Consider the following 27690-nt stretch of genomic DNA (forward strand, 5'->3'; position numbering starts at 1 on the left):
TTTCTAAACTCGAGTCTTTTGCTTTTCATTTACACGTATAAATACGCTAGTGGGCACTGTTGTCTAATGAAAAATGTTTTGCTCACAACTTGGAACAGCTTCCTAAGAGCACTATTTACGATTTTAAAGACTACTATTACAGTGAAACTTTTCTTTGTTAAAAAACTACAGTATTCTATTTAGAGAAAAATGTGCGATTATTGAAATAAATTGATTAAAATATTATTAATATTGTAAGTATTAAAGTGTTTTTTAATGTGCACAATGCATTGCAATGCAAAACACCACAGAAAGTAAGCTAGCGAATGAACACGTTTTCTAAACAGCCTAACAATAGTAATAATAAAAACGTGAAATTGAGTTAAGTATTTGAAGTTTTAAGTTTTAAAGCGTTGTTTCTTCTTATGAAGTTTCGTATATTCTCTATATTGCCGACTTGACCAGTCGCTCTTTTCTCCTATCAGTCTCATTTCATTAAAGACTTGATGTTTAGTCATAGGGAAAAAAAACAGGTATTATCCCAGATCTCAGCAGTTTAATAATATAACACTGTTCCCTCCGCTTATTTCAAATAAGAAAGCTGTCAGTGGAAATATAGAGTCACTTATTTTTTTTCCTGATAGAATCAATCCAAATCCTTGAACTGGAATATTAGGTTTTCGAGTTTTAGGATTATAGTTAGTGAAATTAAAAAAATTTGAATGGCCTGTTTCAATCATAATTGTAACAGTTTACTGAGATTTTTACCCATTTAGATTTCATTACTGGCATTCAATAATCTGTTATCTTTTCAAGACTCTTAATTGGGAAATGTACTGTATGTAATATAATGTCTTGGTTCTATTCTTCCCATTACATTTTAAGGTGCTTTGCGCTTAAACCAATTGCTATGTGTTTGGTTTGATTGACTTAAGTGTTTTCCACTGAGCAGAAAGACCGACCCAATGAGAGACGACGTGGGCGGAGTTCGTAGATAGAAATTGCTACCGAGTAACCACTCTCACTTTCAGTTACTTGTAACTAAGATTGGAGGTAGCACACAACAGAGCTGCTGTTCCCCACCCCCTCACTGTCGCAAGGGTACGCTATCCATCTTCATATGTTACCAGCCAATAAAGGCGGTTTTGTTAAAAGCTGCTTTTATTTTTTTGTGGAGAAACATATCTACGGGATCAAATATCTACTGCGCTCCAGGAAACCTTTGCACTTAGGTCAATTTTTCTTTGCACACTGGACAAAAACGTGGATATATAACATCTTTCTGTTGTTGAAGGACATCTGCAGCAGTTCAGTCTCCTGTTCTAAGGGTGGCCGCATCTGTAAAAAGGATTAACACCCCATGATCTGGAAGAGACTTCAGGGCATCGTTTTGGAACAGGATCTGTCCTATATTTATGATCATTTTCATCTTTGCAAACGTGCACGTTCACTTTAGGACTAATTCAGAAAAGATCCTTTGGTGGATTCGCTACTCTTTAAGGATTAGGAATATAGGAGTTTATTCGGAAGAGAATCAATTACGTCCTGAGTGGGAAGGGTGATCAAACAGAGGGTGATCGATCATGAAAGCAATAATGAGGGATTCGACTTGGAAATACTGTTTTGGAGTTTTGATCATTGCCTGCAAGGTGGTTTTGTCCCGTACGGCGGTTTTGGAATCCATCTACTGGAACACTACGAATTCCAAGTAAGCCTTTTTATATACATATATTAACTAAAATCCCTGAACGTGATAGGTGTTAGGAGATTACATATTACCCTTTAAATACCTTACGTCTGTAATGAGAATAAAACTATTACCAATTTCAGTGTCTGTAGCGTTATGATGACTGTCAACCCTAAAATAAATGCTTAGATTGATGGAAACAATGAAATCTTGGAAGTTAATCGTCAAACACTGGACTCATTCATATAATCCTTTGGAAACGACAAAGGTTCACCAATTTTGAGAATAAATTACACATTTGTAGGACGGCACATCATCCTGTACTTACTCTAACTCTGTGAGCATTCAGATCAAAGGCTGTTCAATTAATTATTTTATTTTAATGCATCTACAATTGGTATTTGCAGTTCCAATAAGTCTGCGCACTTCGTCACATGCATCACAAAGACTAAGAAATGTCTAAGAGAACTGCGCATGCAGTTTTCATACCTATTTAAACACAATAAAACGATAGAGTAAGTTTAGTCATGTACCCATAGAAAAAGCATCTCGATTCAAAAAGTTATTTTTTAAAGCAACCAATTTTGAAATCGACGTTGTGTTTCTAGAAATGCTTAAAACCGGAGCATGAAACAACACTCTCATTTTATTAAAGAAAAAGATGGTGCAGTTTGGTTTATACCAAAAATAATGATTGTCGGTATCGCATAGAAATACATGATTTTCAAAGTTTAAGAGGAGAAAAGGAGAAAATAATGGATAACGTTCGGCGTTTTGCATCGGGATGCAGATATATTTTCTTTAAACTAGTGACTCGATCATTTTCAGTGAATGTTATTACCAAATTATTACTTTCGGTTTTTCTGTCATGTGGCTAATGGAGAAACAACTGCAAAGATAACAATCACTGCTTCTAGTCCTCAAAATATGTAGGCCTATATAACCTTTGATATTTAGACACCGGTTGTTTGTCTATAGATGTGTGTTTCATTTATATTTTCTTCTGTCCAGTTGCAGTAGTATGTTAACACCAAAATATCTTTTGATCACATTTATAACGCATTAGTTGTAACTCCTGGCGACCACAAGCCAGAGACAACGTAATATAATTTACTATATTTATAACAATAATTATAAACCTTATAAGACATCTTTGGAATGTCATTCGAGGAGCAAGCAATATGAAATAGAAGTTCTACCTCCTACAACAATAAAGCGAGAAAAAGGTAATTTGCTCAGTATTCAACTTAAGGGTGTCTAAAGGTTAAAAATGTCAAACTTTGAACACGGCTTTTAAATGCATATCAAGGATGTAATACAGCTAATAGTCACTGTCAATACCAGTGGTCTCTGCTTGCTCTATTAAAAACAAACCTACATTTATCAGCCTGCATACAATGGAAATAATGTATTTGTAAAAAAGCATAATGCATATTGTGTTATTGAGCCGAAGTCCGTTTGAATACGTATTGGATATTGCTCACATGCTTTTCCATCATGGTTGCTAGAAGGTTACAGGCCCAAAGGACGTGTTAACAAGGTATGTACTATGGAACGCTGTGTTACCGGAATATCGGTTGTAGTTAATCATCCATTTATATATAAAGCAATGAGTTTGACTTACTCTGTACATACTAAAGATATATGGAAAGTCAAGTAAAACGCTCGTATTCTGTTGAATATGCAAGGAGATTGGTTATATTTGATAAAGACCGATCTTTCCCATAAAGAAAAAAAGCGATATTTGTATTGATATATTATATATATATGTCTTTATAGACTAACATTAAATGGAAGATCACTTAGAAAATCAAAAAATGCATTCAGCGTGATTTTATCTTAAAGTAAATTTATTAATCAAAAGTTCGTTGCCTGGGCTGTCGGCTTGGGACCTGGGATAGTTCATGATAACGCAGTCGACGCCAGTAGACACTTTAAGGGCACGTTAGTTTTCTTTATAAAATTTATTTTTTCATTAATTGTATCTATGTATATCTTCGTTGATCATATATTACATTTAAACCAACAACCAAAAAGAACAAAATAAAAAAAGGCCTACACCAAAGACAACTTTAATTCAAATGAGCCAGTTACTATCAGACCGTGTTTGCCATAGTTTTCGAAGACATTATAAAGTTGCACTTTTTTTTAAAACAAAAATTCCTACAAATGCTAAAGTTTTACATATCACTTTATCTTAGCGGTTTTGACCGTGTTTATTGGCAGTGAACATGCCTTTCTTAAGCCTTTCCCATGTTTCATGTTTGAGAAGATTTAAAAAAAGTCCAATACCACGGGAAACTGCAAATGTATCTCCAGAGCATAATCTGCTGAAAGAAACACGTTTGTGAAAATGATCATATTGAGTAGATCTTTATATTTGAAGTCTAATTGCGGTCCAAGTGTATGCCGTGCCAAACAGTACAGATGCACCGATCGGCTTTTCACACTAGTTGAATTAATTTTATTGCATAGGTCTTGGTGGGTTATCTAAATGAGGATTCGGTGCTGAATCAATAGCCTCTTGATCTATGCAGTATAGGGTGCCCTTTGGTTATTATGCATGATGTGACATGGAGAACTGCAGAGTAAAAGGTAATACTTCAAATGCAAGTTCTTGGCATTCAGTGGTAATGATTGTCTACATTTTTCTTTGCTCTTAGAAAGGTGAAAATTAAAGACTGAGATTAATATATTCAACTAGGCTGTGCAGTCGTATCACGACCAACTGATCCATAAGCTACCATCGGACAATGGAAGGAACATCACTCCATTCTTGTTCAAGAAAGTTTTGCGTTCTAGCATTCACCTAGTTCCTAGTTTATAACGCGAATAGAAACGGCTCCGTCACAAACCAAGTTTTAAAAAGTATTAAAAAGAAACCACTTAAAATACTCTTAAAAAATAATTGATTTTTTTTACGCCGACGTTTGTAATTAAACTAATCATTCAGTTTTAGTTATCTAAAATATACATTTCATTCCGGCAACTGGACAGATTTTCATGTTGCATAGAATTTATTTTAACCGTCATTGCGAAGAGACAGTCTTAAACCATTTACATCCACGAACGCCAGAAAGAATCGTGATTTATTTTTAGTTAGCAAAAATCAATATTCTTTCTTTAATCATAATTGTATGTGCGGAGATGTCTATTTTAGCATATATTATTTTATGATCTACCCTGCTGTTTAGAGCCCTCCTTAGAGTGCCTGGTTTGCATTAATTTCTTCTTCAGATTTATAATTCAGCCACTTTAAGTATGGGGAAGCAACATTTTAATAAATCTTTTAATTAGGTCTGATGAGAGTCTGAGACTCATTGTTAATATATATATATTTGCTTCTGGTGATGAAATGGTTTAATTCCAAATTTCTGGAAGAAAGTCCATATTTCCTTTCTGATTAATATTTTATGTTAAGGATTCATACATTTATTAGAATATTTAAAAAATCAGGATTGGGGGGGATTTGAATTGGATACAAATCCTGCGGTTCTTTTGTTTAAAGGGCGCCTGAATGGACAAAAACTAAAGATGTTCCGTCCATTGTAAATGAAATAATTAAAACCAGAGCCATCCATCAGTTTAATGCTCATTGTGAATTCTCTTTACTTAACAGATGTGTGAACTCTGTAAAGACTTCCCTGGTAATCTGTTTTGTAGTTCACAATCAAAAACAAAGAGGGCCTGCTTTGCAAAATTTGCTTTAAAAAAAAAAAAGTAAATCGACCTCCAGCCCCAGTTAATAAGGAGATTACACTGCAGACCATTTCTTTGTAGATGTAATGCAAATTAAGAACGGGGCACAAAGGCGGATCCAAAATGAATGAAGCAGAGTTAAAAAGGCCTAAAGGAACTAGATGGCGTAATCTGATTGTTTTGCAATGAAACCCCCATTTTCTAGCTTTCAGGGGAAAATGTTCAATCCTCCCATTTTTGACAATGTATGGATAGGTAAAAGGGTGCTTCCATAGCAACATATAGAATAAGTTCATGTTCAAGATGACGTATTCGGGGAAAGAGGCAGAAAGGCCTTGCCCGAGGCTGTAGGGTATTATGTGGGAAATGAACACAACTCAAAAGCCAGTATTAGTCTATAAAATACCATGCTGTGGTTTGGGATAAGGTGACAGCCAAGAAAAGCTTTTCAGTTCTTGCTTACTGGGTAGAATGGCAAAGGTAGCCTAATGAAAGCTTTCTTGCTTTCATTAACAAACTATATGATTAAATCTCCATATTGGCCTAATTGTTAATCAAACATTTTTTTTTCATTTTCCCCTTTTTTAACCTGTGCTCTAGCCTCAGATGTTCAGGGGATTAGGTGCATATGGGGGATTTTAGCTTTTATCTGTTTATCCCACAGACTAAAACACGCTGAGGGGGAACAGAAAATGCAGGGAACTGGGAGAAGAACGTTATTTGAAAATAAAACTTTCTCTTGGTTCACCCATCCTTTATTTCTTTTATAAAAAGAAAAGCAAATATCAAATGTTTATACTTTACCAGGGTAGAGGCAAAAATAAAATTGATCAGAACTCTTTGTAGCAAATAGCTAAGCCTTTATTTGCCAAACCTTTATTAAGTTATAACAAATTAAATATGCTTCTTATGTTGTACCTTTTTATATCTAAAGTATTTTTCGTGTTCAGAATGCATAATAAAACTTGTAAACTGACGCTAGCAGCTAAACATTGTTGCCTCTGTTTCTATGATAAGGAAACTGAAGAAAAAATGTTGCAGTTCTTTTTTTATGTGTTTGGAGTCCTTGGTGTGAAGGAGCATGTAATTGTTCCATATAGGTTGACAGTATAGCCCATAGAGTTAATACACAGGATATGCAACCCCAGTGTGCTAAAGAAATCCTGGTAGATAATTTTTATTGATTTAATTCAGCAAAAGATCTGCAGTTATGGGTGAGGTCAAACTTTACATTTATCTATGTTACAATGAAACGATGGAATAAAGATAATCATGGAGATTCTTATTTTAGTTATTTGAGTTCTTTGTCTTTAGGTGTTGATTTTTGTTTAATCTTCAGCAAGAAATTAAAAAACAACTCCATTCCATGTATGTCAGTTGCAGTTCATTTCTAATCATTAGGCCACTTGCAACCAAGCACCTTAATTTCTACATTTGACAATGATTGGTAATGGCCCATTTAAGCAGGTATTTTCTTGTTGACAAGAAACAGAGCAAGATAAATGTCCAGCAAGCCCTGCGCCTTCATCAGCCATCAGCCTTTCAGATGCAGACTGCTGCATATTTATGGTGGGGACGTGACAAAGGGGGGTCTGAATTAGTGTAGCCCTCTACATTTTGTTTAAACCAGAGTTAACGTAATTACATGAAAAGATAAACAGGCTTTGTTTGCCCCTGCTTATCAAATAAGTAGCTTCTTATTGTACCTGTCATGTTTGTTTTTTTAAGTTTAGGGAAAGGAATTAATGATTTTTCTGCCAGTTCTGGAAACATCACCTTGCATTTGCTTCAATGGGTACACTGTCAGCAAAATAATATTTATATTCAGTGCCGAAACAGTACTGAAAGCTACAAATCTGTGGTAATGTAGATTTATCCATTGATATTTTTACACATAAGCTAACTATTTCTTGAATGTAAAAGGACTTCTCTAAGTTGGAGACAAAATAATGCATATGTTATTTAAATGTTTTAAATGCTTTTTTACATAAGCCTTAGTCACAGATCAGACCACTGCTGTTCTAAACACTGTCCTTAATGAACATTTTCAAATTTGTCCACGTTAGGCATCAAAGGTTTGTATCTTTTTGACAGTTTACTTGTCTACTTTTTTCTCATTCTTGTGAACTTTATCCCTATTTTTTGGCAGATCAAGGAGGCATTTTATTTTTAAAAACATATTTTATACCTCACCATGTATACCTGTGCACATTTCATTCTGAAGTGTTTTAAAGGTTAAAGGTTCATCGTTGCTGCTGTTTTTCTGAGACATAAAAACTATGGAATCAAGCTGTTCTAATATACTATGTATACATATGTATTGTACATGCATATGTTAATCTCAATTTTTAAAAATAGATAAATATCATGAAAGTCAAAAAACATGCTTGACCATCAGGAATTTTTCAGGCAATTAATATAATGGTTATTCCTGTTACAACACAAAGGGTGGATTAAAACTTTTTTACTAGGAGCCATAAATCTGGCTTTTGGCCTGATCGGTTATTTAAGTATAAACCCTTTCTGTTCTCCTTGCCTTTTGCAGATCTGAAAGATGAAGCAAGGGGAGCTATGACACTTTTGAGTACTAATGTTAAGATTTCCAGCAGTGGAAACCTTATGTGTGGTTCTTAAGATGTTATGTGGCAGCACTTGATATTGCCATCTGTTTAAGTCATTACCACTAGACCTGAGAACTTCAGAGGGTTTCTTATCCTTCTGTGTGTATTTTACTTGCCACAACCCCCTGTCAGCAGTTAATTTTGTATAATGTTAATAAAGGATGTAAACTGAGACTATTGCAGTGGTTTAAGAAAAAAAAGTCCTGCTTGTACTGAAGAATGATACATAAAGAGACAGGTTGAGAAGTAAACCACTTGCCCAACGTTAGTTTTTTGGTGGGAAACTATATTATTTTGACATTACATTATTTAGTTGTAACAGATGTAATCCATAAATCTATGCCCATGTGTGTTGTGGTGGGTAGAAGTAAAGCTTTAGTACTAGTTACTCCACCTTTTTCTAAATGCCTCTCATCTCAGATGCAAGTGATTGCTGAATTATGTCTGAGCTCTACTGCACAAATACATTATTGATAAGGTCAAAACTAGAAATTATGCTTTTATTTCTAAGTCTCTAAGCAAGACATTTTCTTCAGATAGTTTCCCTATCATAACTTAATCTGGCTCTTTTATTGTCACTAAACATAGTAGTAGTCATTTACTTTGATTTGCAAGAACCTTGTTGCTGTAACAGATGACAGTGAGCTTATATGAACATTTAAAAAAACAGGAAATATCTTGTTTGGCACCTGAGGAAGGCTCCACAGTCGAAGTGTTTTCTTTCTTCTTTTTTCAGCATGGAATAAACATATTACTTGTTCCTTTGCAGCCTATGCATGCTGACAACGCTACCCACATAAAATAAAGTGCCCAGCTTCAAAATTAATATTTTTTTCTTCTGTCTTTGTCTAATCTGCCTCATAGACAAGATATGTATAGATAGTTTTCTAGTTGTTTAATGTCATAGGTCATATTTGGCACTTCCCCAATAGTCCTCCATGAAGAAAGAAGACGTATGTAGCCCATGTATTAAATATAATATTCTAGTGAAGGGATTACCTCTCCCTGGTTTATACAATGAAAAAGCTTTAGGGAGTATGATGTATTTTTATAGCACAAGCAATCATGAAAATATGCTGTGGAAAATTTTTATATTTAGCCTTTTGTTACAGTACAGTGGAAGTCTGAAGATGAAAATGAAGAGTTTCCATTTTGTGTCCCAGACAAACACAACTTAGAAGTTAAGCATTACCACAAACAGTGTCCAAGGATAGTGTTACAAATGGGGGATAACAAAACTGGTGAAAATCAGGATTTGACCAAGCGGTTTAGTCCATAAGTGAAATAATTATTCATAACCCCCAACTTGTAAGTGATTTCAAGCAATATAACTGAGCAGTTGGTATAATTGGAGGCACGTGAATTCTTTGTTCTATGGCACAGTTTTGTTGAGAGGATAAATAATCTATGCACACTTGGTCATACACAAGTTACTTTATGTACATTATAAACAGTATTTACAAACAAGGCATTTCAGAGGCCTAACATTCTGGTCACCCAGAAAACCCCAGACTGCTACTTAGCATTAAACTCTTAATGCCTACAGAGGCAACATAAGAGATGAGCTGCCTTCTAACTAAATACAATGCAACCTACAGTTAAATCTCTCTCTCTGCACCCCGGATGCCACAAAATCAATGGGAGCCTATATCCCTATCCATAAAATGCACCCTAAGCAGGAAAGAAATTTATAATTGTGGAATCTTTTACCCAGGAACCCAAGTTCCCTAAAAACACAGAATAACATGCTCTCTAACAAGGTTCAAATACTTAGCTTCAGTCAGGTTTGGTATGGATGATCATGAAACCTGGCACAAGCTTTAAGTCCCAACTCTCTGGACTCCTCTCTCTTCTCCTTCCTTGCTTCTGGTTTCTTCCCCTTCTTTTTCTCTCTTCATATGATCTTCTATTGTGTGTGTCTGTACTGCTCTTTGCCAATCATTAATCCACAACATAACTAGGTACACTAAGGTAAACTTTACAATGATTTCTGCTCAGGGAACTCCCCCAGACCTTGGCAAACATTCTCCCTCCTTTGAAGTAAGAAGTTTTTACTTTTCAGAGTGTGACAAACTTTAAAACCTAAGAGACACTTTTCAGTCACCTAAAGCTGTAACGATACCCAATCTGAAACCGCAACCAAATCATTTGGATAAACTTTTAGTTAAGATATTTTCATTTAATTAAAGCAGATAGTGGAAGATATCCCATGGGTGGTAAGGTTTAAGCAGGGCTCCAGACTAAAATAATTACTTGGGAGCCACTGGATCCTAAAATGAAACATTTAGGAGCCAAATGACTTTTTTAGTCGGCAAATTACAAAATCAAAATAGTTCATCTGCAATGCACCCAATAAACTCAGCAAATGCAGTGTCATTATCACACATCTTTGATACATCCATTCTGTGTAGCAAGATTTAGGTGTCGTATTTTTTGAATGTTAATTGCTCACGTACGATCATGTAGGCTGTATTAAATTTCATTTTCTTTTAAAGCCTTTCTTTTCACAGGCGCGAGACACAGCTCGGGCTAAAGGCGTCTGCCTCGGGTTACACTTTGCAATTACACGATCACGAGCTTCAATCAGTATGCTTCTGACTCTCTGCATGTTTTTTTTACCATTTCTTTTTTTTAATGATTTGTCCCTTTGAAAAACTCAGTTTTCCCTTCAACTTCCTGACCGGCTTTAGAACAAATGTCACAATACATCATTTGTTTAACTTTATCATCCCCAAGCCAAGCAAATTCCTGAACCCACTAAGTTCTGAAATGCCGTTCACACCTGTTGACGGGTGAATCAAACTCTTAAAAAAAAAAAATCTGTAATTTTACTCTTCTTGTGAATTCCTCTGGCATTGCAGTTTTTTATTTCTGTATCTATTTTTCATCTGTGATTCTTCATACCCCATTTTTGTTCAGATGTAGCAGAGTTTGTAAAAGTAGCTGGAAATAAAGGTATTGTTTCAAGTAAACAAGAGAATTTACCAATGGATGTGTTATTGCCATAATATATCTTTTACTTTTTCTTCTGTTGCTTTACTAGTATAATGTCATATCCTTTGTTTCTGTTAGACCTCTGTTTTTGATATCCTATAAGGCAACTGTTTACATTTATTTTTAGGTTAAATGTTGCTTTATTCGTTCTTGGTTGTACTTGGTTGTAATCACCTATAAGGCTTTACATGGCTTGGCACCTCAATACCTGTCTGAACTTTTATCGCCCTACTCCCCACCTCGCAACCTCCGCTCTTCAAATTCTGCCCTCCTTACTGTCCCCCAAGCCCATCTACATTGTATGGGCGACAGGGCCTTCTCCTGCTATGCCCCCAAGCTCTGGAACTCTTTGCCCAAGGATATCAGAGAGTCACCTTCTCTAAACTCCTTCAAATCCAGACTCAAAACCTTTAATTAACTGGTTCCATTCTTCACCCCTCTGCTCTTAGTACCACCTTCCATGGTCTCCTCTGTTGTTATTGTTGTATTGTTGTAATTGTAATTGTGTCCTATCTTGTGAAATCTTCTTATTTATTGTTGTAGTCTTCTTATCTCTTAAGAGATTGTTATTGTCATCCTGTAAAGCGCTTTGAGAAGCCACCTTTAAAGGCGCTATATAAAATAAAGTTTATTATTATTATTACTGTATATAAACAGGTAAATAATTATAACAAACATTTTGAGGGCATTCCTTTAAGTATTTGAAAATGAAGATTAAGTAAATGAAGATTCCCTTTTCACCTGTTCCTGTTATAACCCTTTTTTCTCTCTTCCTCCTAGATTCATTCCTGGACAAGGATTGGTTTTATATCCACAAATAGGAGACAAGATGGACATTGTTTGCCCAAGAGTGGATTCTGGTTCTGGGGAGCAAGTGGAGTATTATAAATTGTACATGGTTCCAAGAGAGCAAGTGGAAAGCTGTTCCATCACCAAAGCAGACACACCTCTACTGAACTGCGTCAAGCCTGATCAAGATGTTAAGTTTACTCTCAAATTTCAAGAATTTAGCCCAAACCTGTGGGGCCTGGAATTTTTAAGAAATCACGACTATTTCATTATATGTAAGTATTTTTATTTTCAAGCATTTAAAACAATTTAATTTGGGTGGGGAGTCACTTAAAGCTCTTTTTGCGTGTGCTTTCCAACTTCTTTGGTTGTCTTGGCTGCTTTGCTAGTGTAGTAGGCACAAGCCATCTGTTTTGCATGGTGGCACAATTCCAATTACCATGGAACTGATAATATGTGCAAATTAATAGACATGTATTACTATCCATGAAGCCACAGAAAGTGAGATAGTCCCCACAAATAAGTAAATTGGTTAATTTTAGATGGATGATATGGTGATTTCCAAATAGTACAAATGACTTTTTTTTTTAGAAATTAAATGACAATCTCTTGTAAATCTAAGGGTGCCAGTTATATCTAGTCCATTTTCTCCTCTTGAGTAGCTTCATTTGAGAGAAGTTTAAGAAAATAAAAAAATAATTAGTAATGAGAATATGTAGAAAGTACAGGACTGCAGATATGTGTTTACAGAATAAATAATTTGTAGTACAATGCACAAAAACGAGGTTGAAAGATTGAAAGAGAACATTGCCTTCTGGAGGTTGTTGGTTAAAATAAATGTTAATGTCTAGAGTTGTTGTTAATGCTGGAATAAGTTTTAGAATAAAGTTAAATGTCCAGATTTTCATAAATGTGGAAATCTGTCTGAAGAAAAACAAAAACTTGAGAAAAGAACAATACATTTTTCTCTTAAGAAAAAATAAATAATTCTTAATTTTTGCAAATTTTGGGTTTTACACTTGATTTATTTTTTACAGGTGAAAAAATCTTTGGATCTTAAACTGAATTAAAACTACATTTTGTAGATTATCCTTTTGCAAAATAGAAGTAAGCCGAGTTTTTGTAGATTTTTGTAAGAGGAACAGCTTGATTATTGCCTAAGGCTTTGGAAAGGTGTACAAAAACCTTTTTGTCAAATAATTACAAAGTGTTCCTGCTTTCTCTAAAAAAAAAAAAAACTCCTCTTACCTGTAGAGAGAGATGGACTATAAATAACATGCCTTTATTTGTTTGTAGTTCCCTGCCCTTTTTAGTTAGCAGTTAAAATTTCAATTGCTAATATGCACAGTGAAGTACACTGGTCCATATGGTCCATAGTATGGTGACATTGGTGATGGGACTGCATATAACTACTTTTACTATGCTGTCGTGCACAACCCATGATACTACACAAGGATTAATTACAGGCAATTGGAGGTGCATTATTTTAAGAACCTGTTACTCTTATTCCTTAGAGAAAGAACAATTTTAGAAATATTCACAATTTTCTTTTAGATCTCTACCACGTGTTATTACCTGCTGATAAATAATAAATATAGAAGTAACTTCAAAGCAGAACTTACCCCTTTAAAGACTACTGTATATTAAAGCCTTTATTGCTGAGAATATTTGAAAAACATGCAGTGGGTGCAAATGCATTCTAGAAATATCAGTCTTATTAAAAATTATTTTCCAATGCTTAGTAATTGAAGCATGTACTTAATTGCTTCCTCTCTTCAAAACAGATATGTATTAATCTGAAATGTATTTTTTGTTAATGTGTGGAGATTATAATTTAATGAATTAAGCATATTTCATTATTTACACTATTTTGTGTACACTTCAGCAATGAAAAGGTAAGCACAAAGTATCCCACACCTAAGCCATAATCATTCAAATGCATTACTTTTTACTGTACAACAGTGCTGCATTTAAAACAGTAATAAAACCAAGATGTAAGAAATAATAATAATAATATTTCACCCTGCAACTCACAACTGGCAACCCACTAAAGCTAAGCAGGTGTGAGCCTGGTCAGTACCTGGATGGGAGACCTCCTGGGAAAACCTAAGGTTGCTGCTGGAAGAGGTGTTAGTGGGGCCAGCAGGGGGTGCTCACCCTGCCGTCTGTGGGTCTTAATTCCCCAGTATAGCGACTTGACTTGACTTGAACTTTATTGCCATATGTAACCGGTGCTGGTACAATGGAATTCTTACTTACAGAAAGTCTCTCGATTGTAAAACAAGTGTAAAAAAAACAATACAAAGTGCAAACAGTGCATCAAGACAATGTACAAACAAACAATAGACAATGTGCAAGTAAACATGCAGACAGTTTGAATGTAAACAATACAGACGTGTAAACAATGACTGGAGACGTACAATAAATAAATTACAATGAGGTAGATGGTGATGGTGTAGGTGTGGTCCGAGGGGGATGGCTAAATGTGTTCGCCAGTCTCACTGCTTGTGGATAGAAGCTATTGAAGAATCTAGTGGTAAGTGTCCGTATGCTCTTATATCTCTTGCCTGAGGGCAGTGGGGTGAAGAGCTCATGCCCGGGGTGGTGACTGTCCTCTGTGATGGCCAGAATTCTACCACGGCAGCGGTCCTCATAGAGCTGTTTAATCTCGGTGAGACCGCAGCCGATGATCTTCTGGGCCATATTGACCATTCTCTGCAGTGCCTTTCTTTCTTGCGAAGAGGTGTTGCCATACCACACGGTGATCCCGTTGGTGAGGACGCTCTCGATAGTGCAGCGGTAGAAGTTCACCAACACATGTATTGGCATCCCCCATCGCTTGAGGCACCTCAAGAAATAAAGGCGCTGCTGAGCCTTCTTCATGATAGAGTCAGTGTTCACAGTCCAGGTTAGATCTTTAGAGATGTGAATTCCCAAAAACCTAAAGCTGGTGACTGTTTCCACTTCCATTCCATCAATACTGAGTGGGCTGTGAGTGTGTGGCCTGTGTCTCCGAAAGTCCACTATTAGCTCTTTCGTTTTCTTTATGTTCAAGTCCAGGTTATTGCTATGACACCACCTAAGCAGCTGTACAACTTCATCCCTGTAAGTGGATGGGGATACTATACTGTAAACAGGCACCGTCCTTCGGATGAGACGTAAAACCGATGTCCTGACTCTCTGGTCATTAAAAATCCCAGGCTGTTTCTCGAAAAGAGTAGGGGTGTAACCCTGGCATCCTGGCCAAATTTCCAGTTGGCCCTCACCAATCATGTCCTCCTAATAATCCCATCTATGAATTGGCTTCATTACTCTGCTCTCCTCCCCACTGATAGCTGATGTGTGGTGAGCGTTCTGGCACACTATGGCTGCCGTCGCATCATCCAGGTGGATAGTGCACATTGGTGGTGGTGGAGGGAAGTCCCCATTACCTGTAAAGCGCTTTGAGTGGAGTGTCCAGAAAAGTGCTATATAAGTGTAAGCAATTATTATTATTATACGATGTAAGAAGTAAAGAAAATACACTCTACTAAGGATGAAAACATAAATACATAAAGGGGGAGTTATAAAATCAGTAATCTAATGTGTTTGTGTATGCAGTAATAGTTACAGTGGGAAAATAATGCATTTTTAAAGTTTCCACTATTTTCTTCATTAAAAATACAAATGTGCAAATTCACAATTTGCAGAGACTTCAAGGCACCCAACCCTCAATAGTACAGAGTTTCTACTATATTTGTGGACAAGGAAATCTGTTTCTTTTTATTCTTACAAGGAAAAATATAATGTAACAAGACTAGCTGTGTTGTAAATTGGTATTGGTACTGTATTGTTAGAAGATCTTTCTCTCTTGCATGATGTGTCCCATTACTTACAAATTTCACTTGGTATCAGTTTGTACATTCTAAAAATTTCTCTTGCCTGCTTGTTTAGTGATCCATATTTATGACTGTTCATTGCTATCCAAGTGGTGGGAGATTAGGCTTTTTTGTCTGAAAGTAACTGGGGCCTGGTGCCTGGTGTTTTGCCAGAAAAAGGTTTAATGAAAATGTCATAGTTTTCATTTTGACAGTGTAGTGTCCAACTGTATAGTACAAGAAAGGTAAATTGATCTGATCTAAATTAACAAGTCTGTTTCTTTTGTTTTGTGAATGGGTTGCAATGAAGGTACAGTATTATTAAATCAGGCAGGAAAATTGCTCATTGGCTACACAAAGGACTCCCTTCTCTTATATACAGCACACCCAAATAAGCTTCGGTGGTCACAATGTTATGTATACCTAAAGGTGTGGTGTTTTAATTTTGGTCACATAAATTGCAGATAATAAAACAAATTTTCTCATTCTGCTGTGTTATATTCTGAACTCTCGAAGCAGATTAATTCAGACAGTAGTGAAGTCAGAACTCATGAATGAACTCCAGCAGTAATGTTTTTATGCTTCATATTCATTTATGGGCAATTATCAGGTTATAAATAGCTTTAGTAGCTTTCATTATGAAAATAGATTATTTTATTGTATATAATGTTGTTGGCAAAATAGTATGTAACACTTGGGGTAAAAATGTAACACTTAGGACTCAAGACCTTATAGTTGTGGGTTCAAATCCCCAAAGGAAAACGTCTGTTTTCCCCTTCATTCAAAATGTTTCAACAAATGTCCTTTACTGCTTTCCAGGTTAGAATTGTTAAAAAGAATTTGTTCTGAGTTGTCTTACCAGGGAAATAAGGGAATCATTTTTTAATTAATAAACTTTACTGCTTTTTTATAGTTTTAATTTATAAACCTTACATTAAAATAGATAACATTTGTATTTGTCTTAAAGAACTAGAAATCCTGTTTAGTAGTAAGAAACAAAGTAATTGACAGTTTACCATAACCATGTGAAATTAATAAAGCAATTCTGTGTAGCTGCCCCTGATGCCTCACTGCTTTGTGAAAATGTTTTTTTTCCTTCCTATGTACTGAATTGCATTAAGCAGATGTTTGACACTTAGTTGATGTTAGAAATATGTTATAGTGGATTGTTGAAGGTTTTATTATCCTTAAATGCAGTGGGTTTGAAGATGGTGGGGAGGGTTAGCTGCAGTATTTAATCTCCCAGTGAAAAACTTGTCATGTGCTGAATCTCAGACATGTTGAAACCATCATGGAAAGGAGCTGGTGTCCTTGTCACACACTCGTTGCAGTGGGCAACGTCTTATGGCTGATTTTTGTAAAGAGACAATTGTGGAGCCTTAAAGACTTTGCTCATTAATTCATGACAGTTGGCAGCAGCATTAACTGCCTTTACAACAGCTCTTGACAAAGATCAGCGTTAATGGGATACAGTTATAGTGGAGTTTGTTACCTGCTTTAAAACGTTCTTAAATGGTAAGAAGACCACTTTCCTATTTTTAGTAATCGCCAATAACAAATATGATTTAAAATTATTTTTCTAAGAAAGTGGCAAAATACAATAGAATATCTTTAGAATTACTAATTTGGGTAACATTCACTACAGAATTTCAGAACAAAGTAAATAAAAGCAATAACCTGACTGAAAATGACAGGTAGGGTGCAACTCCTATCATTCCGAGTTTTGCCCTGTAATAGCTGAAGGTTTAAAACACGTTTAAAGGAGTATTATAAATATACATTTAAGAAACACTTATCTACTGATATTCTTTCCACCAAAATAGAAAAGCTAAAGCTTTTAAGTCCTGAATTTTTAATTAAATATACTATGACTATCAAGAGTATTATTTGTAATGCAATGTCCATGATTTTCCAAACATTATACTTGTACCCCAGTATGTGCCTTTATGAGTAATCTCTATTGACCTAAGTTCCATGTGCTGCATGGAAGTGTTGACTAGTGCTTCATTTTTCAGGAGAAATAGTCAATTCCAGTGACAGAAATTTAATTAACTTTATGCTCCTTTCCCCTGTGCTTCATTTTGCTTACATAAGTAAATCTCCACAATCAGAACAAACTGGAAGATCCTTTCTTAAAGTGTGTGAAAGTAAAGTTTATTTCTAGACATAAGAGTCTCAAAATATTATTTTACATCTGTATTCTGTTTCTGTTTCATTTGTGAACAATTCAAAATACTGAAAAATGTATTGCAAGATGTAAATTTAGAAGAAAGACTACATTTGTCAGTTAATTATTTTTAAATTTCTGTGACTTAAACTATAAAGTCCTTTTACGGGACTGTACCAAGGGAACCTCAAATATCTGTTACTGGCAGTATAACTAATTTGGTTAATGAAGAGGAAATGGACTTTGTCATTGTTTGGTATAATGTGTTTTTGGGGGCTTAGTCTGCAGTGAATTTAAGAATGAGCAGTAAGATGTAAAGCTCAAACAGGTCCTGCTTCTCGTAGTGCTAACATTTTTTTTTTCTTGAAGCTTTACTGATGTGCAGCAGAAATAAAAACACAAGATTATAGCAGTATTCTATGGAATCCTAGATGAATGAACTGAAGCACATCCAAGCTTCATTTGGACCTCCCAAGTTTTAAAATGAGTATAAATGCAAAATGGTTGTAGGTTATTCCAATCAATAAACTTTATCCTAGCAATTCACAAAAGGGCATTGACATTCTTGATTTGAAATTGTGGTAGAAATTACACTGGAAATTTTCTTCCAATAAAGTGATAAGGAAAAGACTTCAGTAGGACTGAAGCTGCAGCCTTGATTCAGTTGCTTATCTTTTTTCAGTGAATAAAGGCCAATAGCGGGGACAAATTCCGCTTTTCTCTGTCTGATTAGATCTGCTACTGACCCGATGGGCTATAAGCACTGTGAATGCATGCTGTTCGACAGTCGCTAGGGATGCAGGGATGCATATAATAATGTAATAACAATAATAATGTTAATAATGTTTCTTTATTAGCCCTCTACAATTTCTTGCATTAGGAATTCGTCTTTTCGCATACCCCAGCTTTTTTTTTTTATATAGCAACCATCAAATTAAGACATGTTAAAAATGTATCTGCCCAAAATATGAGAAGGAACTGTTCCATTTCAGTTTTTACACTGTACATACTCTATCCTCGATAGTTTACCATCTACATCCTACAGGTATTTACTAGGATCTGTTAGGGTTGCCTGCTGAAAATAAAATAAACTTTCTCATTAATGTGTTTTAAGTCTTAAGACTTTTTATTGCACTTATATTGAAATGTCTCTGCTATATTAATGATACCATTGATTATGTAACATTTTACTAAGAAGCAATTTCAAACTGTCTTCCATCAAGCCATTGTTAGTGAATGCTATTGCTTGTTTCACTCAATGTATCTGCCCAACATTGAAAAAAAGAAGAAAGAAAACACAACGTTTCGGACGTGGAGCCTTCTTCAGGTTCTCACGTTTTCAGGTTCTCACACCTGAAAAAGGCACCACGGCCGAAACGTTGTGTTTTCTTTCTTCTTTTTTTCAGCATGGAATAAACCTATTACTTGTTCCTTTAACTTATAAAGTCCATTTTTTTACATGTAATATGTAAAAAAATTTTTTACCATTACATGGTAAACAAATGATTATTAGATTGTATCCTGCAGTTACAGTGCCTTGCGAAAGTATTCGGCCCCCTTGAACTTTTCAACCTTTTGCCACATTTCAGGCTTCAAACATAAAGATATAATTTTTTTATTTTATGTGAAGAATCACCAACAAGTGGGACACAATTGTGAAGTGGAACGAAATCTATTGGATTTTTGAAACTTTTTTAACTAATAAAAAAATGAAAAGTGGGGCGTGCAAAATTATTCGGCCCCCTTGCGTTAATACTTTGTAGAGCCACCTTTTGCTGCGATTACAGCTGCAAGTCGCTTGGGGTATGTCTCTATCAGTTTTGCACATCGAGAGACTGAAATTCTTGCCCATTCTTCCTTGCAAAACAGCTCGAGCTCAGTGAGGTTGGATGGAGAGCGTTTGTGAACAGCAGTTTTCAGCTCTTTCCACAGATTCTCGATTGGATTCAGGTCTGGACTTTGACTTGGCCATTCAAACACCTGGATACGTTTATTTGTGAACCATTCCTTTGTAGATTTTGCTGTATGTTTGGGATCATTGTCTTGTTGGAAGATAAATCTCCGTCCCAGTTTCAGGTCTTTTGCAGACTCCAACAGGTTTTCATCCAGAATGGTCCTGTATTTGGCTGCATCCATCTTCCCCTCAATTTTAACCATCTTCCCTGTCCCTGCTGAAGAAAAGCAGGCCCAAACCATGATGCTGCCACCACCATGTTTGACAGTGGGGATGGTGTGTTGAGGGTGATGAGCTGTGTTGCTTTTACGCCAAACATATCGTTTTGCATTGTGGCCAAAAAGTTCGATTTTGGTTTCATCTGACCAGAGCACCTTCTTCCACATGTTTGGGGTGTCTCCCAGGTGGCTTGTGGCAAACTTTAGACGAGACTTTTTATGGATATCTTTGAGAAATGGCTTTCTTCTTGCCACTCTTCCATAAAGGCCAGATTTGTGCAGTGTAAGACTGATTGTTGTCCTATGGACAGACTCTCCCACCTCAGCTGTAGTTCTCTGCAGTTCATCCAGAGTGATCATGGGCCTCTTGGCTGCATCTCTGATCAGTCTTCTCCTTGTCTGAGCTGAAAGTTTAGAGGGACGGCCAGGTCTTGGTAGATTTGCAGTGGTCTGATACTCCTTCCATTTCAAGATGATCGCTTGCACAGTGCTCCTTGGGATGTTTGAAGCTTGGGAAATCTTTTTGTATCCAAATCCGGCTTTAAACTTCTCCACAACAGTATTACGGACCTGCCTGGTGTGTTCCTTGGTCTTCATGATGCTCTCTGCGCTTTCAACAGAACCTTGAGACTATCACAGAGCAGGTGCATTTATACAGAGACTTGATTACACACAGGTGGATTCTATTTATCACCATCAGTCATTTAGGACAACATTGGATCATTCAGAGATCCTCGCTGAACTTCTGGAGTGAGTTTGCTGCACTGAAAGTAAAGGGGCCGAATAATTTTGCACGCCCCACTTTTCATTTTTTTATTAGTTAAAAAAGTTTCAAAAATCCAATAGATTTCGTTCCACTTCACAATTGTGTCCCACTTGTTGGTGATTCTTCACATAAAATAAAAAATTTATATCTTTATGTTTGAAGCCTGAAATGTGGCAAAAGGTTGAAAAGTTCAAGGGGGCCGAATACTTTCGCAAGGCACTGTAGACGGCTTCTTAGCCTGTACTATGATGCCTTGGAAAAAAATGTTAATCTTCGCAGCCTACTCATGCTGACGCAGCTACCCACCTGAACTTTATCAGTTAAATGTCCCTTTCTCATTTGTAAGATCAGTAGTAAGTACAGTAGGGTCTCTATAGGTGCATATAACCAAGTTCACCCCTATAACGTTGCATAAATATACTACAGTACATACAATGTATGGTTAAAAGACATATGTAACATTCCCATATGCAATAATTAAAGTACTAATGCATTGGCTTTACGTTCATTTAAATAATATTGATCAACTAAAAGAAACCTCTGCATCCAGCCTGCATTTTCTCTCTAAGCCTCAGTTGTAGTATGCCCCATTGTAATGGAACTGTCAGTGAGCCTGTTGAGTCATTTCCAGCCTGTCATTCTCCCTGCTGCTGACACAGAACTGGGAGTGTTCTTTACAGTATAAAAATAAGACCAACTTGAGAATCGGGTACTTGGGTTGGTGACGGGGAGAAGCACACTCATTTGCTACATTCATTTAACGATCGTAGTCTGTTGTGCAGCTAATTTGAAAGTTAATCTTAAACTTGGTTTTATTCCATTCTGCTCTTTTTTATATAATAGTGTGTTGACCAGACAGATTAGCAAATAAGCAAATTTGTGAATGTATTTTTATTAAGCATAAAGCATTATGCCTGACTGGCACGGTGAGGAACAAACAGAGCAAGTGAAGGGAATACTGTAAACTTTGCTTGAATTGCTACATGGAATACATGGTTTCCACCTTAGTCATAATCATTATTATTGGTCATAATAGTTTAAGGATAGTTTACATATATAGTGTGTATGAAGAAACTACTTTGCAGATCTTTATTTAAACCATCTTTAGATGTTTGTACTCATCTGTATAGAAACAATTTTCCCAAATATTTGTAGAAATCTTAATTATGCTGCGCTTTGTTCAGACAGTTGTTTGCTACAAAGGTGTTTGCGTGTTTAAAACTTTTTTTCAAACATTAATGAAGAATGACAGTTTTTTACATTATCCATTAGGTTTTGAAGCTCATTTTTCTTTTGTTTTTCTAGCTACATCCAATGGAACAATGGAAGGTCTAGAAAATCAAGAAGGAGGAGTGTGTCAGACAAAATCCATGAAGATTATAATGAAGGTCGGGCAAGGTAAGAATTTTGTTCAAGCTTTTGAATTTTTTGCTTTGATTTTGGAGGGTTGCCGGTTTTTATTTTTGTTCTTATTAATATGCTGTCATTTATTACAGTACCTATAATTATTATAAAACTACTCCATCTTGAAATGCTTTTATATAATTGAGAAGAAACCTGGTTGCAAGACTAGCACAAGCTTTATGTTGCAGCATGTCAGCTTGTTTTATGAAATTGACATGTCATACGGAAAGGTTTCCTGTTTCTGTAGCAGATGGCCTGACCTGTACACTAATGCAAAATAGCCATCATATTAGCATATTAACGTTATGAAGGCATATGAGACATGCCTGTCAGTTCTGGGCTAAAATTGCAAAATTGTACTAAATTTTGCTCAGAATATCAGATTTATTTCCTATACTGTCTAACTGTGAGTTATTAAGTAACTCATATATGAAATGTTTGTTTTCTTTCCAGATCCTAACGAACCAATATCACCAAAAGATTACCCAACTCGAAATCCACCAAAACACCATGACGGTGAAAAAGACCATGAAAACGAAGTAACGAACAACGCTGAAGACAAGCCTGGTAATGGTAATGATTTTTCTTATTATTATGATTTTTTTATTATGATCAGTTTCCAGTGCTGCCTTAAGATGGCTACAAAGATGGCTATTTTTCATAAAATAGTTTATTCCTGGTGAAAAAATTAATCAGGCACAGTTTTCTTAAAGTTAAATCATTTTTTGATTTTCAGCAAGCTAAGTTGAATTGAAAAAATGTCCATTGGCACACTGAAAATGTGTTCCTTATCATTGCTATAAATATGAAATAATATTTGGAAAGTTTATTGTTGTTGGAATGAGCAGAATACTGAAGTATTACTAGCAACATCAGTGTAATAGGTTGCAAAAATAATTGTTGCATTTTATTAAAAGAAAGGCTTGGCTTGGAATGCTATTAGTGAAAGAATGTACCTCTCCAACAATCAGTGCTGAACCACCTGTATGTCATTGTGAAAACTGTCAAAAAGCAAATGCCTTGGTGAGTGGGTTTTTCAAATTAACATTAGTGACAAGGATTGATGTTTCAGGCCTTTCCCATCCTGTACCACCCGTATGTTTCCTGTCTTCAACCTGTCCTGTGATGCTATTTTTAAAATAACTCCTGTCTCATGATGTACTGATAATATGTATCTGGTGTTGCCTTTAGCTTCAGATGTAGAAATTTTAGGTTTGTAGTTTGTGCAAACTGCAAATACCTTGTTAAAAGACATTTAGTGTATTTTGATGCATCTCCCCGCCTAATCTGTCTGCAAAACTGAGCACTCTCCAACTTATTTCACTGTAGTGTCTCATTTGAAACTTACGTCACCTCACAATAAAAGAAACACTGTTCTCAATTTTTAAAATAAGGTATTTTAAGAATGATTAAGAAGGATTTTCTTTTGTTTTTCAAGCTACTTTATCATATCTGTTGACCTTAAGATTGAAGAAAATTAAAAAGGGTAGTCAAGCAGTATATTAACTTAAAATACTGCTAAAATACAAATACTAACTGGTGCATGCATGTTCAGTGAGCAAGCCTACTCAAAAGTGAGAGTCAACTACCTTATGTAGTTATTATATTAAGGGCTAAATTGCTCCAACATGTGCCCAAAAGTACTAACGGAACACTGGTATGAGCAAGGTATGGATATGTAGGAGCTTTTTTTCTATGAATTAAGAAGTTACCCATTACTTAATGTTGGTCTTTGAACTTAATGCTAGAAATGGAATATTAATGCAAGATGATGGTATGTGTTGATGGTAGTTCCAAAGTATTTCTGGAAATTATCAGAAGCTACCAGCTCCACAACTTCTTGCATACTGTAACAATCTACATATAAGTGAACATCTGGGTCTAAGGATCCAATTTATTTTAAAAAATGAATTCAGATTAGTACAGAGTAGTTGTACAGAGTTTAAGCTTTTATTAATTATTTAATTTTGTCTTTGTGTTATTAAGCATAAATATGTAATTCATTATTAAAATGCTTTATGGATGATGATGTATATATGAGTGTGAGATGTGTATATACATCTACCTACTTTGAATCACTTTAATTAAAGTTATTTGGCAATACCCACTCCAGATAATTTATTTTGGGTTGGCTTTTACATGCTCCCTGACACTTTAGTCATAAAACCCTTCCACATAAGGGATATCTAAATTTCTCAACCGAGATTGTTCATGTATTAAATATTCTTGAATGGCTCCTCTGTGACATCTTAAGTCACATAGATTTAAAAAAACAGTACTAGCTGTTTTTATACAATGGACAGAGTCAAATTGTCCTTAGATAAAAGTTCTTCAAGTTGCCAACTGCCATCTCTGATTCTCCCAGTTTAGTGGATGACTGTGATGGAAAAGTAGTGGTACTTTTTGTAAACAAGTGAGGACTATAAAGGACCCCCTTATTTTAGTTACTAAATTAACAGATGAACAGACTCCTGGTGATTGACACACCAGTTACTTCGATTTGGGAATGCAAAGTTCAACATCCTTGAACTTAAAATTCAAGGTGACAGTAATATTTTATTTCTGCTGGCTTGGAGAGACTGAGAATGATTGCTTGTCATGTGCTCTTTACTTTGTTTTTTCTAGGACCCAGGACAGGGCCCAACAATGATAAGGAAGGACAATCATCAAGTATCATTGGCTCAGAGGTAGCACTTTTTGCAGGAATTACCTCAGGCTGTGTCATTTTCATTGTCATCATTATCACATTAGTGGTCCTCCTGCTGAAGTACAGGCGGAGACATCGGAAGCACTCTCCGCAGCACACAGCCACCCTTTCCCTCAGTACACTGGCAACACCAAAGCGAGGGGGAAACAACAATGGCTCTGAGCCAAGTGACATCATCATCCCACTACGAACTGCAGACAGTGTGTTTTGTCCCCATTATGAGAAGGTGAGCGGAGACTATGGACATCCAGTGTATATAGTTCAAGAGATGCCTCCTCAGAGTCCGGCAAACATATATTACAAGGTTTGAGCCACATGGTGAAATATGGTGATGTTGTCATTGTATTTTTTCTTTAGAGGATTATTACTTTGAAGAACTCCTGGTCAGCAGCTTTCCAGATGAGCTATTTGAGCTCTTGTTGTGCACTAATAACTGACTTTAAACAATGAGACAGCCTCAGAAATGAAGGGAGGATGAGTGGATCTCTGTGATTTCTTCAGTAAGCTCAAGGAAGGTATAATGACAGAAATGAGCTCATTCTGATTAATATTTTTATTCACTTCTCTACATGGGACGTTTGATGGAATATAACTTAAAACAGTGATTCATAAACAGCAACATGAGGCTCTGCAAGCTCCTTATGCTTTACCTCTGGACTTCATACTAATTTCTTCAGTCTTGCTTAATTTGTTTGAACCTCATCTTCTCTTTACCCACTACCTCCTTTCATTATTCTTACTTCTGTGACGTTATCTAGAGGTTTGTTTAGTGTTTTTCAGTATTCTTCACACAAAAATTGAATAGTGAACAAAACACATATTTGCATATTGTTGATCATTCCACACTATGGGCACACTGCAATGGAGAGTATCAGATCATGCAGAGGGTTATGAGGAAGATGGTGTTTGACGATAGTGTATTAATGGAGTCTACACTAGGAGGTCATTTGTGAATTTCACCACAAAAAAGGATTCCTGCCTTCTGAAGCCTGTTGCAAACTTAAATGAGAGAAGTAGAAGTTGCAGTACCATGCAGTGCAACCAGCAGCAACATGGGCCGCCACAACTATGGCAAAAGGTGGAGGATGCCACACTTTGTGATTGAAAGATGCAGGATTTCTCAAGCATCTCCTAGGGAGAAATGCTGAAACATAATGGAAGGACAGCCAGAGGCAACACTGAATGGTGGAAAAAAATGGTTTTGTGTTGCCATGGCAAATGTAACTGTAGGTACAGGCAATAAGAAAACTGCCTTACTGATGATTTAAAGAATCCTAGTCTACTTTTGCTAAGTAGACTTAGGTACTTCAGTGACTGTTCTGTGAGCATCCTGCCGTGCTGGTGCTGTAGGATTCACAGCAGTTTGTTGGTGCTCTGTTCAACATAAGCACAGGAATAACTTGCAAGTTTTTTTCTTTTCCGATAAAAAAATGTACATTTAAGGGGAGATAAAAGATTTATTTATGAATTACGTATAGAGCACAGAATTTACTGAGTATAATAAATAAATAATATATACTGGTAAATGCACATTATGCAAGCTAGGTTATCTTTTTCAAAAACCCTATTTTGTTATTCTTCAAGTCTGAGCTGCCTTTCTTTGGTGATTGGAGGAAGTCTGAGAACAGTCCTTCACAGAGTACATATGATCCCAAAATAGCTGAAATCAAGGTAGAAATGTTGAATGAATTAATTAATGCATTAATATTTCCCTCACGTTTATTTTCTTGTTTGATATATAATTTCAAAATTCATCCTTTGAATTTTAAAACCCTTACTTTTACTGTGGAAATGTGCAAGTATGTCAAGTGGGAAAGAGGGAGCAGCATTGATTCCACTGTTGCAATTGTCTAAGGTTTTTGAACTTTTCCTTATTAATATTTAATTAATATCATATATCAATATATAACTCTCCCAAGAAGAATATCCTAGCATGTACAATTTGTGGCTCTGTTAAAGGCTGCCATGGCTGCAAATATGCAATTTTTTTCTTTTCATCCACAGAAAGTATTCTTAAATCACTGATAATTATTTACTTAAAAAATAAGGTTGTGTGACTCTTAGTTAATATTTTCCAATATATCAGTTTTTTGTACCTTTGACTTGGTTACTGTGAAAAACCATAACAAATGTAAATGGAAAGCAACCTGGGAGTGAATTGCTTTTGGGTTGATGGAAGACTGGTGCAGAATATGACAATCCTATTAACGTATTTAAAACCTGGAACAAAATTAAAACTTCAGGTTGTTACTATAAATGCCTTGCTTGTATGGTCATCCCTAGTCACCTGACTTTTAAATTTTAAATTTAGTTAAAAATAATGTAAATATGTTAACATGTGTATTGTATGTGGAAACTGGGTTGTTAAAATAGCCTTATTCACCTTTTTAAGGAAGAAAACTAAACACAGCAAAACAATTTTTGGTAACCAGCTTGTGTAAATATTAAAATGTTTTTATAAACTCTTAAGTGAGATGTTTTGTATAAAATCTGAATTTTTTGCAATGTATTTTAGCTATAGCTTGCTGTAAAGCAGTGTCATTCTGTTCCCCTTTGCACTGTTTTAAAAAATGGTTTAAAAAAGAAAAAAAAAAGGTTGCCAAACTGACTGCTGCATAATTGTGCCATAGGTGTTTACCATAAATATTTATTTAACTTTTTTGTCCAGTTTGTAAGTAACACAGTATTATGCTTGAGTTACACCCTTTTTCTTATTTTACTTAGTCTGTCATAGTTTCTAGCTTTTAGTTCCACTTTGCAGTTACAAATGGCCAGGCCAAAAAAGAACACATTCCACAAGTCTGTTACAAACTGAAATTGTTTTTCAATAAAATGTTTTTCCTATGGA

At 35.7% G+C, this 27690-nt stretch overlaps 1 protein-coding gene across 2 annotated transcripts; it reads left to right on the plus strand.

The window, feature by feature from the left end:
• The first annotated feature begins 1021 nt into the window (after positions 1 to 1021).
• Positions 1022 to 27690, plus strand: efnb2a (ephrin-B2a). 2 transcript variants are annotated; one of them, XM_088607406.1, is made up of 5 exons: positions 1022 to 1687; positions 11761 to 12044; positions 22037 to 22129; positions 22589 to 22708; positions 24761 to 27690. In XM_088607406.1, the coding sequence occupies exons 1-5, from the start codon at positions 1563 to 1565 to the stop codon at positions 25150 to 25152; spliced, it is 1014 nt and encodes a 337-aa protein (XP_088463532.1). In that variant the 5' UTR covers positions 1022 to 1562; the 3' UTR covers positions 25153 to 27690. The 2 variants fall into 2 exon arrangements, with proteins under 2 accessions (XP_088463532.1, XP_088463533.1); XM_088607407.1 differs by having other exon boundaries at positions 22589 to 22702.

The sequence above is a fragment of the Lepisosteus platostomus genome, chromosome 2, assembly GCF_059453375.1.
Source record: "Lepisosteus platostomus isolate fLepPlt1 chromosome 2, fLepPlt1.hap1, whole genome shotgun sequence".
NCBI classification, from domain to species: Eukaryota; Metazoa; Chordata; class Actinopteri; order Semionotiformes; family Lepisosteidae; genus Lepisosteus; species Lepisosteus platostomus.

Bases quoted from the DNA above. Each gene is read 5' to 3' on its own strand.
- efnb2a (XM_088607406.1), top strand. From the start codon at position 1,563: ATGAAAGCAATAATGAGGGATTCGACTTGGAAATACTGTTTTGGAGTT. The intron at 1,688-11,760 runs GTAAGCCTTTTT...TCTTCCTCCTAG, and splicing joins TGGAACACTACGAATTCCAA to ATTCATTCCTGGACAAGGAT. The intron at 12,045-22,036 runs GTAAGTATTTTT...TTGTTTTTCTAG, and splicing joins TCACGACTATTTCATTATAT to CTACATCCAATGGAACAATG.